At 46.4% G+C, this 18759-nt stretch overlaps 1 protein-coding gene across 1 annotated transcript in view; it reads right to left on the bottom strand.

The window, feature by feature from the left end:
• The window catches only part of LOC141063457 (myelin and lymphocyte protein-like), a 98674-nt gene extending 97262 nt beyond the window's left edge, over positions 1 to 1412 (bottom strand). The window contains exon 1 of the mRNA XM_073557499.1: positions 1228 to 1412. Coding sequence (XP_073413600.1) covers positions 1228 to 1332 — 105 coding nt within the window. The 5' untranslated portion in view covers positions 1333 to 1412. The remainder of the gene's footprint in view (positions 1 to 1227) is intronic.
• Between the last annotated feature and the right edge of the window lie 17347 nt (positions 1413 to 18759).

The following is an 18759-nucleotide window of genomic DNA, read 5'->3' as shown; positions in this document are numbered from 1 at the left end:
ATCAGTTACGTAGCTACATAGGTTGAAAAAAGACCTAGTTCCATTGAATGCATACTGACAGGTTCTCCAACAGATTACGGGTTTTCAAAGAGCGCCCAACTGGAGATTGTCAGAAGCAGAGAACTGCATTAAATCCATCAAATGTTTAAAGTGAACTTGTCAGCAGGATTGTGCTTAGTAAAATACAGACTGTGTCAGGTTGGTGCCGTTATACTGATTAAAATGATACCTTGAGTGATGAAATCTGTCCTATGGTTGTTATTTCATCTGTATTTGTAGTTTTCAGTTAATGATATGGTTGTGCTATGGGGTGGCCTGTGGACGGGGGCTTCATGTGGTGCTCTGCTTACATATTTATCTGTATGGTCTTATGACATGTCACTGACCCTTCACTGACCTGCCCCCTATTTTACATACTGCATAGAATATTGTGTGGTTTCAAAATTAAAATTAACATTCATCCAAATGGCGCCATCTGCGGCACCTGTGCAGTAGCATCTATCGCTGCCACTGGTGACATTTTGAATTGTCCCCATCAAAATGGCATCGGCAGTGGAGCTTGCGCAGTAGCATCTATCGTGTTTTGATAGATGCTACTGTGCTGGTGCCGCCGGTGACATCTTGATGGCGCTATTTTTTTTTTCTCCAGCAAAATGGTGGCGACTCTTGTGCAGTAGCATCTATCGGAATGCACACCCATCAATCCCATCGAAACCAGCAGGTGTGACTGACATTAGTCAAATGTGTACGGGGGGATTTAGTCCCTGTTGACTAATACAGTCCTTAAAACTAGCTATCTAGTTCAGTGACATTGGATGGAGAATAATAATCTTTCTGGGAACGTTCTGGAAATGTTCTGACAAAGATCTTTTGTGCGCTAGTAACTATGATGAAAATTTTAAGCACCACAGATTTTCCAAATGATTAATGACAATGATTGCATACGTTCATTGTGAGATTTCTGCTGACAAACGACTGTTATGGTTGAAATCATCTGTTTTCATTAACTTTAGAGTAATGTGTATAGGCACTTTAAAGAAAGGGAAGAATGCTAATCTATTCCATATTTATTCAGTACTATAGTTTAAATGCTGAAAAATCACATCAAACATTCACATATGTAAAATAAAGCAGAATGAGAAAAGATCAAATTTCCTTTTCTTACCTGAATATTTCCAGCCTATACCCACATTCTAGAAACAACATCTTTCTATTATTAATACTTACAAATTCAAGTATCATAAGGAAATCCGGAAAAGAAGTAAAAGTTCTTAGTCCTGATGGTAGTGGAGAGATATCTCCATAAACAGGAGGTGCTGCATTGGTTGCCATTGTATAAGGTTTGGAGATAATAGGGCTCTGTAATACTGGAGCAGCGACAGCCTCGGCAATACTGAGACTTCTGCAGTGTAAAAGCTACTTATTCATGCACTACTCCACCTTAGAGGGATGGTAAAGCCATTCTTCCACTCCCTTAGCAAATTAGTGCTCCACTCACATGTGAAAGGTGTTGCCGGCCTGTAAGGTATAAAGACTTGGTATTTGTCAACAGTGACAACTGTCTGAGTATGTGAACATGCAGGATAACAATAGCAAAATTGTTGTCCTATGTTGAAAGAACATATACCACCCATCAGGGGCGGACACTGACAGCTTGGGGCCCCTGTGCAAGAAACGAGTCTGGGCCCCCTTCCTTTTATGGTGACAAAGCTACATATATATATATATATATATATACACTCACTGGCCACTTTATTAGGTACACCTGTCCAACTGTGTGTTAAGACTTAATTTCTAATCAGCCAATCACATGGCGGCAACTCAGTGCATTTAGGCATGTAGACATGGTCAAGACAATCTCCTGCAGTTCAAACCGAGCATCAGTATGGGGAAGAAAGGTGATTTGAGTGCCTTTGAACGTGGCATGATTGTTGGTGCCAGAAGGGCTGGTCTGAGTATTTCAGAAACTGCTGATCTACTGGGATTTTCACGCACAACCATCTCTAGGGTTTACAGAGAATGGTCCGAAAAAGAAAAAAAATCCAGTGAGCGGCAGTTCTGTGGCCGGAAATGCCTTGTTGATGCCAGAGGTCAGAGGAGAATGGGCATACTGGTTCGAGCTGATAGAAAGGCAACAGTGACTCAAATTGCCACCCGTTACAACCAAGGTAGGCAGAAGAGCATCTCTGAACGCACAGTGCGTCGAACTTTGAGGCAGATGGGCTACAGCAGCAGAAGACCACACTGGGTACCACTCCGCTCAGCTAAGAACAGGCATCTGATGGCTACTTTCAGCAGGATAATGCGCCATGTCATAAAGCTCGAATCATCTCAGATTGGTTTCTTGAACATGACAATGAGTTCACTGTACTCAAATGGCCTCCTCAGTCACCAGATCTCAATCCAATAGAGCATCTTTGGGATGTGGTGGAACGGGAGATTCGCATCAGGGATGTGCAGCCGACAAATCTGCGCCAACTGTGTGATGCCATCATGTCAATATGGTCCAAAATCTCTGAGGAATGCTTCCAGCACCTTGTTGAATCTCTGCCACGAAGAATTGAGGCAGTTCTGAAGGCAAAAGGGGGTCCAACCCGTTACTAGCATGGTGTACCTAATAAAGTGGCCAGTGAGTGTATATATATACTAGCTGAAGAGCCCGGCACTGCCCGGGCATAGTAACTAACTGTGGATAGTTATAGCAAATTATAATTATCCTCCATCCCATAGTCCCGTGCCCATATATCCATCATACATATCCACCATCCCATAGGCCCGTGCCCATATACCCATCATACATATCCTCCATCCCATAGTCACATGCCCATATACCCATCATACATATTCGCCACCCCATAGTCGAGTGCCCATATACCTATCACACATCCTTCATCTCATAGTCCCATGCCCATATACCCATCATACATATCCTCCATCCCATAGTCCCGTGCCCATATACCCATCATACATATCCGCCATCCCATAGTCCTGTGCCCATATGCCCATCATACATATCCTCCATCCCATAGTCCAGTGCCCATATACCCATCATACCCATCACACATCACCATCCCATAGTCCCGTGCCCATATAGACGTCATACATATCCTCCGTCCCATAGTCCAGTGCCCATATACCCATCACACATCCTCCATCCCATAGTCAACCATTATGACATCATAATGAGTGGTGGGGCTTGCAACCTATGATGACATCAGCGTCACCATGGCAACCATTATGACATCATAATGAGGGGCGGGGCTTGATACACACACACTTTTTCCCCATTATGTAGATAGGGGCAAAATTGTTTGGTGAATTGGAACGTGCGGGGTTAAAATTTTGCCTCACAACATAGCCTAGGACACGTTCGGGGTCCAGACGTGTGACTGTGCCAAATTTTGTGGCTGTAGCTGCAACGGTGCGGATGCCAATCCCAGACATACCCACACACATACATACATACATACATACACACACTTGAGCTTTATATATTAGATATATATATAGCCACACACACATACATGAATATATATTACATAGTCTCCTTTATTATGTATATTGCTGTCCCTTACACAGTGCCCTCTCTTGTTATGTACAGTGCCTTCCCTTACATATTGGATTATATAGAGCCCTGTATTTTATTACATACCGCCCTGTCTTGTTAGCTGTATAATGCAATGATGGCTGATGGAGCATGGGAAGGTGTCCTTTCTAATGGAGGAGCTGATGGACCGGTAGTCTGGTCACCGGCTCCTCGATCAGCAGTCATTTTATATCTAAAAAGAGAGGGGACTATATAATAAAAGAGGGCGCTGTGAATAACACAATTAACAAGAATACACTATGTAAGAGACAGCACTATACATAACAGCAGAGGAAGCTGTTACGGAGTGTGTTACGGATGGCAACACGGAGTGGACCCTCTGGGTCGCGGCTCCAGAGCCCCTGCGGACAAGCTGGACCAGGTGGAGCCACCCCCTATACAGGGAGTGTTAGGTGCAGGCCCACAAGGGATGGAACCGCGACAGCCGGAGCCACACGACTGGGTGAGCACCAGGGAACTATGGGGGAGAGTCAGCGGAGCAGCGGTACGGGAGTACAGTGATAGGAGCCTGAAGGACGCAGGGACTTGGAGGGGTACGAAGCAGGTAGTGGCTGGAGGCTGTAAAAGAGAGAGAGGGTAAGAGAAGGCACGGACGAGGAGTACACAGGGAAGTAGCACAACTGGGAAGAAGGCAGGGAAAACAGGACAGCCAGAGGAGCGCACCCAGGAAGAGAGCAGCAGAAGAACCTTAAGTAAGCGGAGCTAGGAGATGCAGCGCAGAGGGACCTGAGAACGAACAGAGTGCTGGCCGGAAGGACAGCAGCCCAGGAACGATACACAGGCGTCTTACCTGGGGAGACGCCTGGCAGAAATAGGCGATGGGCGCCGCCATGTTGGGGGCGGGGCCACCGCATCACATGACGCCGTCAGAGCTCCGGCCAGAGGAGTGTGTGAGCGACGTCAGGGAGGCCGGAGGTCAGCAGCGGGGACGCGCCGGGGAGCGGGTGCGCGCCGGGAGGTGCGCACAGGACCCTGCGGGTAAGTTTCAGGGGCGGCTGTGACAGAAGCTATATAATAAGGGACGGCACCATATATAACTAGAGAGGATGGTACGTAATAAGAGACGGTGTTACCTAATATATAAAGCTCAAAGTGTGTATGTATGTATGTGTGTGTGTATGTATGTGTGTGTGTATGTCTGGGATAGGCATCCGCACCGTCGCAGCTACAGCCACAAAATTTGGCACAGTCACACGTCTGGACCCCGAGAGCGTCCTAGGCTATGTTGTGAGGCAAAATTTTAACCCCGCGCGTTCCAATTCACCAAACAATTTTGCCCCTATCTACATACTGGGGAAAAAGTGTGTGCATGTCAAGCCCCGCCCCTCATTATGATGTCATAATGGTTGACTATGGGATGGAGGATGTGTGATGGGTATATGAGCACTGGACTATGGGATGGAGGATATGTATGACGGGTATATGGGCACGGGACTATGGGATGGAAGATGTGTGATGGGTATATGAGCACTGGACTATGGGATGGAGGATATGTATGACGGGTATATGGGCACGGGACTATGGGATGGATGATGTGTGATGGGTATATGGGCAATGGACTATGGGATGGAGGATATGTATGATGGGTATATGGGCACGGGACTAAGGAATGGCGGATATGTATGATGGGTATATGGGCACGGGACTATGGGTTGGAGGATATGTATGATGGGTATATGGGCATGGGCCTATGGGATGGAGGATGTGTGATGGGTATATGGGCACTGGACTATGGGATGGAGGATGTGTGATAGGTATATGGGCACTGGACTATGGGATGGAGGATGTGTGATGGGTATATGGGCACTCGACTATGGGATGGAGGATATGTATGATGGGTATATGGGCACGGGCCTATGGGATGGAGGATGTGTGATGGGTATTAGGGCATGGGCCTATGGGATGGAGGATTATGTATGATGGGTATATGGGTACAGGCCTATGGGATGGTGGATATGTATGATGGGTATATGGGCACGGGACTATGGGATGGAGGATAATTATAATTTGTTATAACTAACCACAGTTAGTTACTATGCCCGGGCAGTGCCAGGCTCTTCAGCTAGTACATAATAAAAGAGGAAACTATGTAACTAAGGATGGTGTTATACAGAATTAGTGAGTACACTATATACTAAGGGACTGTGCTATACATAATAAGTACATATACTATATGCTAAGGAATTGTGTTACACATAATAAGTACATACACTATATGCTAAGGGACTGTGTTATACATAATAAGTACATACACTATATACTAAGGGACTGTGTTAGACATAGTGAGTACCCTATATACTAAGGGACTGTGTTAGACATAATAATGAGTACACTATATACTAAGGGACTGTGTTAGACATAATAAGCGATAATGTCTTCCTCCACCTCCCCCTGTTCCTAAGGCCATTATAAGTCCCCATTCCTCCCATCCCACTCCCCCTCATTGTCCTCCTCCCCCCGCATCCTATTATTTTCCTCTCCCCCATCCGATCATTGCCCTCTTCACCACCTCCATCATTTTCTTCTCCCCCACCACTATCTTTGCTTTCTCCCCCACCACTCCCATCATTGCCCATTCCACCACCTCCATCATTTCCCCCTACTCCACCACCCCCATTATTGCCCTTTCCACCATCACCATCATTGCATTCTCCCCCACCACCCCATCATTTCTTTTTTCCCCACCACCCCATCATTGCCCTTTCCACCACCTCCATCATTGCCTTCTCCCCTACCACCCATCATGGCCTTCTCTACATCACCCCATCCTGGCCTTCTCCCCATCTCCCCATCATGGCCTTCTCCCCATCATTTCATCATGGCCTTCTCTCCATCACCCCATCATGGCCTTCTCCCCATCACCCCATCATGGCCTTCTCCCCATCACCCCATCATGACCTTCTCCCCATCACCCCATCATTGCCTTCTCCTTCACCTACACACACACACACACACACACATACATACATACATGTACACACGCACAGCACCTCTCACCTGTCCGCAGCATCATTGGTGCCCACGCTTTCCCGTTCTGGCACAGTAGCTAGCTGGCTGCTGAATGATGACATCATCCAGCGGCGCTGCTCTCTGTGTCAGAGACAGGGAAGCTCTGGTGCCACCATGCCCCAACCACACCCATTTCACAACTAGTCACACCCATGTCCATGCCCCAACCACACCCATTTAGCACTGCTGATCACACTGACTGGTACTGAGGTCACAGTGACTGGCATTATGGGCACAGTGGCTGGTACTGAGGAAAAGAAAGAAAGAACAGAGAGGGAGAAAAAAGAAAACAGAGAGAGAAAGAAAGGAGAGAGAGAGAAAGAAAGGAGAGAGAGAAAGAAAGAACAGAGAGAGAAAGAGGGGAAAGAAATAAGAAAGAAAGAAAGAAAGAAAGAAAGAAAAAGGGGACAGGAAAAAAGAACAGAGAGAGAAAAAAGAAAGAGGGGAAAGAAAGAACAGAAAGGGAGAGAGAAAGAAAGAGGGGAAAGAAAGAACAGAGAGAAAAAGAAACAGAGAGAGAAAGAAAGATTCTATAAAGATACTATAGCAGCCCGGCTCCCATTGTAATGCCCACCTGAGCCTCCCCGTGCAGGACATATCATGATCCGCTCACATGGCCGACATCCCTGAGTCCAAGGCAATCCCGCTGTCTGCGCTGTCGGAGGAGGACACGGTGATGGATCTGAAGCATTCCATGGTTCTGTCACAATCTTCTCCCGAAATTACGTAATTTCCGGTCAGCTTCCAGCACATCTCTTCCGGTGGAACATCATGTGCGAATTTTAAAGTACTCCTCTGTGCTCCACCATGTACTCCTGTGTCCGCGGGAAAAGTAAGCTCCTGGCCGGGGCAGTGGGGCAGACTATCTCTCAAATTATCCCACTGGATCTGGGACGTTTGGGAGGTATGAATGTGCCCCACCTTAAACCTTGTACACGCATGACTCCGCACACCTCATACACATACGGTTCCACTTTGTATGCCTCGTACACACACGGCTCCGCTCCGTACTCCTCGCACACACACGGCTCCACTCAGTACACACATGGCTCCACTCCGTACACCTGCAGCTCCGCTCCGTTCACTTCTCTGCTCCATACACACACGGATCCGCTCCGTACACACACGGCTCCGCTCTGTACACCTCATACACACGTGGCTCCTCTGAGGTGTACGCGTTTCTGAGGTGTAAGGAGCGGAGACCCATGTGTATGAGGTGTATGGAGCAGAGTCGCATGTGTATGAGGTGTACAGAGCGGAGCCGCGTGTATGAAGTGTACGGAACGTACACGTGGCTCTGCTCCGTACACCCCATACACACGTGGCTCTGCTCTGTACACCTCATACACACGTGGCTCCGCTCCATACACCTCATACACATGCGACTCTGCTCTGTACACCTCATACACACGCGGCTCCGCTCCGTACACCTCAAACACACGTGGCTCCGCTCCGTACACCTCGAACACACGTGGCTCCACTACGTACACCTCGAACACACGCGGCTCCATGCCGTACACCTCGTACACGTGCGGCTCAGCACACCCCGTATACCTCGAACACGCGCGGCTCCGCTCCGTACAACTCGAACACGCGCGATTCCGCTCCGTACAACTCGAACACGCGCGGCTCCACTCCGTACACCCCGTACACGCACGGCTCCGCTCCGTACACCTCGTACACGCGCGGCTCCACACACCCCATACACCTTGAACATGCGCAGCTCCGCTGCATACACCTCGTACATGCGTGGCTCCGCTCCGTACACATCACACACACGCGGCTCCGCTCCGTACACCTTGTACACACACAGCTCTGCTACATCCACCCTGTAAACCCCTCCTGACCCCACACATAAACTTCCCCTCATTCAGCAGCACCATGACAACCAGCACAGCAGAGTCCTACAGACACCGAGGGCTGTGTGCACAGGACCTGTGATGAGGTTACAGGAGGAGAGGAGTCAGGGGTCACATGATCAGGGGCCTCGGACAGAGGCCCCTGATCATGTGACCCCTGACTCCTCCCTTCCTTGGCTTATTATGGTCATATGGACAGATACTTCAGTCTCTGCTTGTGAACTCTGCAGCTCCTTTTAGGGTTACTTTTGGTCTCTGTTTTGCGTCTCTGACTTGCCCAGGCTAAGAGTTTTCGTGGGTGGCCCTCTCTTGGCAGGTTTGTTGTGATACCATGATCTTTCCATTTGATGATAATGGATTTGATTATGCTCCAGGGCAGGGGTGGGCAATTAATTTTCCCGAGGGGCCACATGAGAGGCCATGAATGTTATGGAGGGCCGAACCAATAGCTTGAAATTAATTCTACTCGATATTAATTTATTAATATTAATTATATCACTTAATATTGAGCAGAATTAAGTATGCTGACACCCCATTATATATCTTTAAACCCCCCACAGCCCCTTATCTGCAGCATGAGCCTCACAAAGCCTACTACATATGCGGCATGAGCCCCACACAGCCTCCCCCATATGCGGCATGAGCCCCACACAGCCTCTCCCATATGCAGCATGAGCCCCACACAGCCTTCCTATATACAACATGAGCCCCACACAGCCTCCCAATATGTGGCAAGAGCCTCATACAGCCAACGATATATGCGGCATGAGCCTCTCACAGCCTCCCTATATACTGCATGAGCCCCACACTGCCTTCCCATATTCTTCATGACAGTGTACAGCCTTCCCATAGCCTCCCCATATGCAGCATGCCACCCCCATAGCCTCCCCATGTGCAGCACGTCACCCCCATAGCCTCCCCAAGTGCTGCATGTCTCACCCATAGAATCCCCATGTGCTGTACGTCATCCGCATAAAATCCCCATGTGCTGTACGTGACCCCCATAGAATCCCCATGTGCTGTACGTCACCCCCCTAGAATCCCCATGTGCTGTACATCACCCCCAAAGAATCCCCATGTGCTGTGCGTCACCCCCATAGAATCCCCATGTGCTGTACATCACCCCCATAGAATCCCCATGTGCTGTACGTCACCCCCATAGAATCCCCAAGTTCACCCCCATAGAATCCCCGTGTTCACCCCCATAGAATCCCCGTGTTCACCCCCATAGAATCCCCATTTTCACCCCATAGAATCCCCATTTTCACCCCATAGAATCCCCATGTTCACCCCATAGAATCCCCATGTTCACCCCCATAGAATCTCCATGTTCACCCCCATAGAATCCCCATGTTTACCCCCATAGAATCCCCATGTTCACCCCCATAGAATCTCCATGTTCACCCCCATAGAATCTCCATGTTCACCCCATAGAATCCCCATGTTCACCCCCATAGAATCCCCATGTTCATCTCCATTTTCATCCCATAGATTTCCCATGTTCACTCCCATAGAATCCCAATGTTCACCCCATAGAATCCCAATGTTCACCTCCATAGAATCCCCAAGTTCACCCCCATATTCATACACATGAAAAAAAAAAGCCACGACATATTCACCTCGGTCCCGTTCCCAGGCGCCCTGCTTCTGCTCCTGCCTCCGGTGCGCTGACTCACCGGCAGTACACATTGCGCCAGCTGTTTCACACGCTGATTGGTGGAGGTAGTGGTTGGAGGCCCCTCCTCCACTAATGCTGACTGCGGGAGACAGAGAATGAGCGGGCGGGCACGGTGCAGCCCACGGACCTCAGGTTTCCAGCCCCACGGCTGTCTCGGTCCGCGGGCTGGACTGAGACAGCCAGATGGCCGCACTTTGCCCAGGTCTGCTCCAGGGGGATCATCAAAGATTGGGATGGTTTTTTTTTTATAACCAAACCCTAATTTGTACTTCTCATCAACTTTGTCCCTGACTTGTATGGTGATCTCCTTGGTCTTCATTGTGTTTGGTTAGTGGTGTCCCTTGATTAATGGTGTTGTAGCCTCTGTGGCCTTTCAGAAAAGGTGTGTATATACTGACACACCATTTGACGCTGAGATTGCACTCAGATGGACTTCCTTTCACTAAGTATGTGACTTTTGAAGGTAATTACTTGCACAAGAAATTTTTAGGTGCTTCATAGCAAAAAAGGATGAAAACACATGCATATGCCCATTTTTAGCTATTTGATCCTATAAATTTAATTTATTCCTATATTTTTCTTATTTCACTTCACCAACTTAGACTATTTAGTGCAGATGAATTACACACAAATTGGATTACAAAAATATTTAAATACATGTTGTAATATAACAAAATAGGTAAAAAGCCAAGGGGAGATTGAATACATTTGCAAGTCACTGTATATTTATCTGTGTAATCTGTTATCCACCTATCTATCTCATTTATATTTATCCATCTCATATCTATCCAGCTCATATCTATAGTGCCTTGAAACATTATTCACTCCTCATGAACTTTCCACATTTTTTCACGTTACAGTCACAAACTTAAATGTATTTTATTGGAATTTTATTTGATATGCCAACACAAAGTAGTAATTATTTGTGATGTGTAAAGGTATTGGTGCATGGTTTCCTAAATATTTTAAATACATAGATCTGAAAATTGTGATGTGCATTTGTATTCAGCACTCTGTAGTTTGATACTCCTAAATAAAAATTTTCAGTGACCAGTTGCCTCCAGAAGTCACAGTATTAGTAAATAGAGTCCCCCTGTGTGCAATTTATTCTCAGTATAACCACAGGTGTTCTAATTAAAGGTTTGTTTGAGAACATTAGGGATCATATTGAATCATGAAAACCAAGGAACACGCCAGACAGGTCAGGGAGAAAGTTGTGGAGAAGAGTAAATCTAAAGTGTTAGGTTATAGAAAAAAAATTAGCCCAAGCTCAGAACATCTCAGACACACAATTGCCAACCTACCAAGAGAAGGTCGTTCGCCTAAACGGACATCCCAAGCAAGGACAACACTATTTAGAGAAGCACACAAGATGCCTTTGGTCACTCTGGACAAGCTGCAGAGATCCACAGCTCAGGTAGGAAAACCTTTCCATAGAATAACTATTAGTTGTATGCTCCACAAATCTGGCCTTTATGGAAGAGTGACAAAAAGAAAGACATTTTTTAAAGCAAGTCATAAGAATTTCCGCTTAAAGTTGACAAAATACACTTTAGGAGACACTGCTAGCATGTGGAAGAAGATACACTAATCAGATGAGACCAAAGCTGAACTTTTTGGGCTAAATGCAAAATGCAATGTGTGGTGGAAAACTAACACTGCACATTACCCTGAAAACACCATCCTCACCATCAAACATGGTGGTGGCAGTATCATGCTGTGAGACTGGGACATAGGTTCACCTTCCAACAGGACAAGAACCGTAAACATACAGTCAGAGCTACAATGGAATAGTTTAGATCAAAGCATATTGTTACGCTCACAGGGCGTGATGAGTTATAGTGGACTCACTAGACCACTGATGGTGTAGTGGCAGCTGTATACACAATACTCAAGAGTCAAAATGAGCTTCATAAACCAAGGATGTTTATTAAAGAAGATATGACAAAAGGGAAAAGGTGCCTGAGAGGAGGACCCTTTAAGTATGTGCAGGAAACGAGGCACGCCTCCTAAGAGCATTTCCAGGAGACCTGCCAAGAGGATGCAGATTCCTGCAATGAAACGAGCCACTGATCGTCTGGAGCCATGGACAGGGTGAGCAGTACCAGTGGAGCTGCGTGATAAGCGCCGATCTCCCTGCACAGCGGAGACTGGACCCGCAGCTGTGGGCATGACAGTACCCTCCCCCTTATGCCCCCCTTCTTCAAACACATGTGTTTTTAATCCGTTTTTTCCTTGCCTAGCATGGTTTGAGAGACCCCACCCCTCTCTTGTGTGGCATGCACAAAAGAGCTGTCTTGCACCACAAGCCCGTACTAGGAAGTGCCTGTCCGAATCCTGTTCATTTTAGACACTGTTCAGATGTTCAGGTTTTAAATACATTAGATAGGGACTGCTTTAATACGGGTTACCTTGACATGGTGAAGCAGCTTGGTATATATTTTTTGCAAAAAACATATCGACTAAATACCCTGTATTTGTTATACAGCTCATGTTTTTACTGTAGAGTATTTTTTAAAATTTGTTATTTTGTGTTTTCTTGTTATGTTGCATTTTTTGGTCTGCCCGACTGCTTAAAAAAAATGCATGCACACGTATGCGCACGTTTTTGCCAAAAAATTAACATTACAGTCTATGGGTGCGCATACGTGCGTGTTGGCATGCGCACGTATGCGGTTTTTTTAAGCATGCATTTTTTAAGTCAACATTATGGATGAGCTTTACTATATTGACTACTAACCCTAAACCATAACCCTAAACTTACGAACCCTAACCCTCACCATGCGTTTTTTAAGTCAACATTAAGAATGAGCTTTACTATATTGACTACTAACCCTAAACCATAACCCTAACCCTACTAAACATAACCATAACCCCTAACCCTACTAACCCTAACCCTACCCCTAACCCTACTAACCCTAACACTTATCCTACTAAACCTAACACTAACCCTACTAACTCTAAGCTTAACCCTAACCCTACTAACCCTAACCCTACTAAACATAACCATAACCCCTACCCCTAATCCTAACCCTACCCCTAACCCTACCCCTAATCCTAACCCTACCCCTACCCCTAACCCTACCCCTAACCCTTACCCTACTAACCCTAACCTTACCCCTAATCCTAACCCTACCCCTAATCCTAACCCTACCCTTAACCCTACCCCTAACCCTACCTCTAACCCTAACCCTACTAACCCTACCCCTAATCCTAACCCTACCCCTAACCCTAACCCTTACCCTACTAACCATAAACCCTAACCCTACCCCAAATCCTTTTTTGGGTGAAGACAAACAATGTGGAAAAAAACGCAAACACACTCAAAACGCATACAAACGCATAAAAACGCTGCGTTTTTTTCCTGCATGCCCATAAAAATGCTTGAAAAAAATGCAGCGTTTGTTTGCGTTTGTATGCGTTTTTTCCATGCTTTTTTTGCGCAAAAAATGTGCTGCAAAAAAAGCAAGTGTGAAAGTAGCCCAAGGAGGACCAGGGCATTAATGTTCTCAAGCTCCTAGGATCTCTCTTCAGGACCCTATCCCTTCCAGTCAACCAGAAAGAGCAACCTGCCACCTCTTCTTTTCATGGCTAGTATGTCCTTAACTTCATAGACATCCTCAGTACTGACAGGAGAAGGAAAATTGCCTGGATCTGGGATGAAGCGACTGAGAACAACCGGCTTCAGCGGGGAGACATGGAAGGAGTTATGGATCCGTAAGAAGGTAGGCAACTTCAAGCATACATCATTGATTCGATGGAGCACTTCAAAGGGACCGATGTAACGAGGAGCCAGTTTATAAGAAGAAACCTTAATATGGATATGCCTGGAAGACAGCCATACCTTATCCCCGGGTTGGAAAGGTAGCGGATCCAGACGTCTCTTGTCCGCATGCTCCTTGGCTCGAACAGATGCCTGCTCTAGTGAAGTCCTGGTCTCTGTCCAGACCTTAGTGAAGTCCTCGACCAGGGACTCAGCCACAGGATTGCCGGAAGCAAGAGGCAATGGAGTCAGGATCCTAGGATGCTGTCCATAAACAATAAAAAAAGGGAGTTAGGCTGGAGTCACACTTAACGTATAAAAATATGGACCATATTGTACGGTCGTAATACGCAGAAATGGTCCCTGAATAGCAATCCGTATGTCATCCATTGTCAAGGTGTGGCCGCGTATTTTGCGCATGTAAACGTCCGTATGTAATCCGTATGGCATCCGTATGCCGAGATTTTCTCGCAGGCTTGCAAAATGGACATATAATGGAGCCCAATGACAGGTTACAACCCAAACGAAAGAATAGATATATACACATAGAATATATATATATATATATATATGTATATATACACACACACATACAGTATATATATACACATCTCATTGAGACACACACATATATATTTGTATTTCATAGAGTTCTACATAGCAGAATAGCCGATAAATCAATTGTCGGCTTCTGTAAAATCAATACAAAACCCGACATGAAATGACACGTTTTACATACAGTAAAACATTTCATTTCATTTCATGTATTTTTTATATGTCCCTGACTAATAATTAGATTATGGTTTGTGTGTAAAGATTGGTATAGCTAGGTGTTAAATTAAGGGATTAATTCGTTGTAAAAAAAATGCATGGGCTCCCGCGGTAAAATCGCAACCGGAGAGGTAAAGCAGGTGAGTGAGGGCAGATTTTAATAGCCTTGAAAGGTACCATTGTTTTTGCCCCCCCCCGGCTACAAAAATCTGCCCCCAGACACCCCAGAAAAGGTGCATCTATAAGATGCACCTTTTCTGGCACTTATCCTCTCTATTCCCATTACCCTGTAGCGGTGGATAATGGGTTAATATGAATGGGTTAATGTCACCTTACTATTGGAAGGTGACATTAAGCCGATTTATAATGGAGAGGTGTCAATTAGACACTTATCCATTATTAACCCTAGACTATTAAATGGTTAAAAAACACACAGACATTAATGAAAAATTATTTTAATGAACTAAAGACACCTAGTTTTTGACAAGATTTATTCCTCTGCTAATCCAAAACTAAACCATCAACCTGTAACAAAAATAAAACAAAAAAGCAAAAAATATCCTTACCTCTCCGCTGGTCAGTCAGGTCCCCTGCTGCAATCCATCAGAAGGGGTTATCTGGTTTACAAAAGGACCGGTGCTAATGCGACCAGCCCCTCTGTAAACCACTGCCAGAATGAATTATTTCATCTCTGCGCAGCCTCCCTGGCTGCCCGGAGATGAACTAATGAGCGTGGGAAAGTTTCTGCATTTTTCCCACGCTCATTAGTTCACCTCAGGTCAGCCAGGGGACTCTGTGCAGCCTCACTGATGTCACGGAAAGATTTTACAGAAGCCGGCAATTGAATTAGTGGCTATTATGCTATGTAGAACTCTATGAAATGTAAATACATATATATGTGTGTCTCAATGACATGTATATATATATACAGTATATATATATGTATTCTATGTATATATATATCTATTCTTTCGTTTCTTTATTAAACATGTCAGTGTGATTTTACTGTCACGCAAAATGAATTGCCGTCTTTTGTTAAAGGCAGGGCCGGACTGACCATAGGGTGCTTCTGGCAAATGCCAGAAGGGCCGGTGCCTGTAGTGGGACGCTCGATCCGTTCCTGCTTCCAGGGCACTGCACACAAATGCGGGGTCCCCTCCTGCAATGACGGGATGAGACGCTGCACGGCACTGACCTGACCCTCCCACAGGCAGCTCCGTTCTCAGGCTGCAATTGGCTGATCTGTGCGCACAGGACCTGTGATGAGGTCACAGGAGGGGAGGAATCAGGGGTCACATGATCAGGAGCCTCCGTGTGTATGCAGGACTCTGCCATGCTGGTTGTCATGGTGCACTGCTGGATGCCGGTAAGTTTCTGTGTGGGGTCAGGTGGGGTTTACAGGGTGGATGTAGCAGAGCCGCGTGTGTACGAGGTGAATGTGAGCGGAGCCACGTGTGTACGAAGTGTAAGGAGCGGAGCTGCACGTGTACAAGGTGTACGGAGCGGAGCTGCGCATGTACGAGGTGTACGGAGAGGAGCCACGCATGTTTGAGGTGTAAAGAGTGGAGCCGTGCGTGTACGTGGTGTACGGAGCGGAGCCACGTGTGTACGAGGTGTACGGAGCGGAGTCGTGCGTGTACTAGGTGTATGGAGCGGAGCCGCGTGTGTATGGGGTATGTGGAGTGGAGCCGTGTTTGTACGGAGTGGAGCCATATGTGTACGGGATGTACGGAGCGGAGCCAAGTGTGTACCAGGCATACAAAGCGGGCTTTTCCCACGGACACAGGAGTACACGGCGGAGCCCCGAGGAGCATTTTAAAACTTGCAAATGTGCTGGAAGCTGACTGGAAATGAGATAATTTCATGAGGAGATTGTGACGGAACTAGGAATGCTTCAGATACATCACCATTTCCTCCGACAGTGCAGACAGCAGGATCGCCTTGAAATCGGGGATGCCGGCCATGTGAGCGGATCATGATATGTCCTGCACCGGGAGGCTCAGGTGGGCACTACAATGGGAGCCGGGCTGCTATAGTATCTTTATAGAATCTTTCTTTATTTCTTTCTCTCTGTTTCTTTCTTTCTCTGTTTCTTTCTTTCTCATTCTCTGTTCTGTCTTTCCCTCATTTTCTCTCTTTCTCTCTGTCCTTTCTCTCGCTAATCTTTCTTATTTCTTTCTCTCTCTCTGTTCTTTCGTTCCCCTCTTTCTTTCTTTTTCTTTTTCTTTCCTTTCTTTCTTTCTCTCTGTTCTTTCTTTCTTTCTTTACTTCTTTCTTTCTCTCTCTCTGTTCTTTCTCTGTCTCTCTCTGTTCTTTCTTTCTTTCCCCTCTTTCTTTCTCTCTCTGTTATTTCTTCTTTCTCTCTCTGTTCTTTCTTTATCTCTCGCTCTCCTTCCTTTCTTTCTCTCTCTCTGATTTCTTTTTTCTCTCTCTCTGTTTTCTCTCTTCCTTATTACCAGTCAGTGTGCCCACAGTACCAGCAAATGTGCCCATAATGCCAGCCACTGTGCCCTCAGTACCAGTCAGTGTGATCAGCAGTGCTAAATGGGTGCGGTTTGGCATGGACATGGGTGTGACTAGTTGTGAAATGGGTGTAGCTGGGGCGTGGCCTAAAATTTGCTTCCCCTTCTTCAAAAGTTGGGAGGTATGATAGGTGGGAATGAACAGGGGGTCTGGTTGCCCAATGGATAGCAGTTCTGCTAGGAATTCTGTCACCGTGCGTACAAAAGCGGGCAGAGCTTTGGGAGGAGTACTGCAACTAAAAGCAATAAATAGGACTGAGCTGAAATACTGGGCACAGCTGTGATTACATGTTATATAGTCATTTTAATCTCTCACTTCTTGTAACCTACAAGTGCACAAAGATATTATATAGTCACCATGTGACTAGTGGGCCTGTGTAACTTCAAATGCCAGGGCTGAATTTTACTCCATGCCCGGCCCTGGTTAAAGGACACCCGGTGTGTATTTCTCACAAGTCACACATCTGGTCCGTGTGTAATCCGTATTTTTTGCGCCCCCATAGACTTGCATTGGTGTATTACAGGCGTAATATGCTGACAATCACCCCATAAAATACGGTCGAGAAATATACGGCTGATGGGAGCTGCCCCATAGAGAATCATTAGTCCGTGTGCAATGCGTGGTTTTTACACCTCTCACTCGTCCATATTTCTCTCTAGTGTGATGCCGGCCTTAGAGGAGGACTCATCGACATGGTTGTTGTAGGAAAACTCCGCCCACAGCAGCAGGTTGGCCCAGTCGCTGTGGTGACCATTCATGAAGTATCATAGATAGTTGGTGAGAACTTTATTCACTCTCTCCACTAGGCCGTTAGATTGTGGGCAATAGGCTGAGGAGAAGTCCAGGGTGACATCCAACAGCTTACAGAGGGACCACCAGAATCAAGAGATGAATTGAACACCTCTGTCGGAGACAATGTGAAGTGGATGTCCGTGAAGCTGAAGGAAATGCTGGAAGAAGAGCTCTGCAAGCTTAGGAGTGGAAGGGAGACCAGACAGCGGAGTGAAGTGTCCCATCTTGGAGAACCGGTCAGTCACAACCCAGATTACTGTACAACCGGATGATGCTGGAAGATCCATGGCAATGTGTTGCCAGGGAGCAGATGGAATCGGGAGCGGGAGGAGGTGACCAGATGTCAGTTTCTTGGGCATTTTATTACGAGCACAGGAAGGACAAGCTGCAACGCAGTCCAGAACATCTTGGTGCAAAGTGGACCACCAGTAGTGCCTAGATATTAGCTGTAATATCTTCTTTCGACCTGCATGGCCAGCAAGCTTAGAATAATGACCCCAGCATAGGACGCGCTTCTTGTCTCTTTCAGTTACAAGGGTCTTACCTGGGGGAAGCTGCGACAGCCTGACCGGAGCCACCGTGATCATCTTAGATGGTTCAATAATATGTTGAGGCTCCTCTTCAAGGTCAGCTGTCAGAAAGGACCTGGAAAGCGCATCAGCTTTGATATTCTTCTCTGCAGGATGGAAATGGAGAGAGAAATTGAACCAAGCAAAGAATAAGGACCAACAAGCCTGGCGAGGGTTGAGTCTTTGAG

Source organism: Dendrobates tinctorius, unplaced genomic scaffold, assembly GCF_039654945.1.
Source record: "Dendrobates tinctorius isolate UK_male_01 unplaced genomic scaffold, ASM3965494v1 ptg000250l, whole genome shotgun sequence".
In the NCBI taxonomy this organism is placed as follows: Eukaryota; Metazoa; Chordata; class Amphibia; order Anura; family Dendrobatidae; genus Dendrobates; species Dendrobates tinctorius.
Note: the sequence above shows the minus strand (reverse complement) of the source record. Positions and strands in the feature narration are given on the sequence as shown.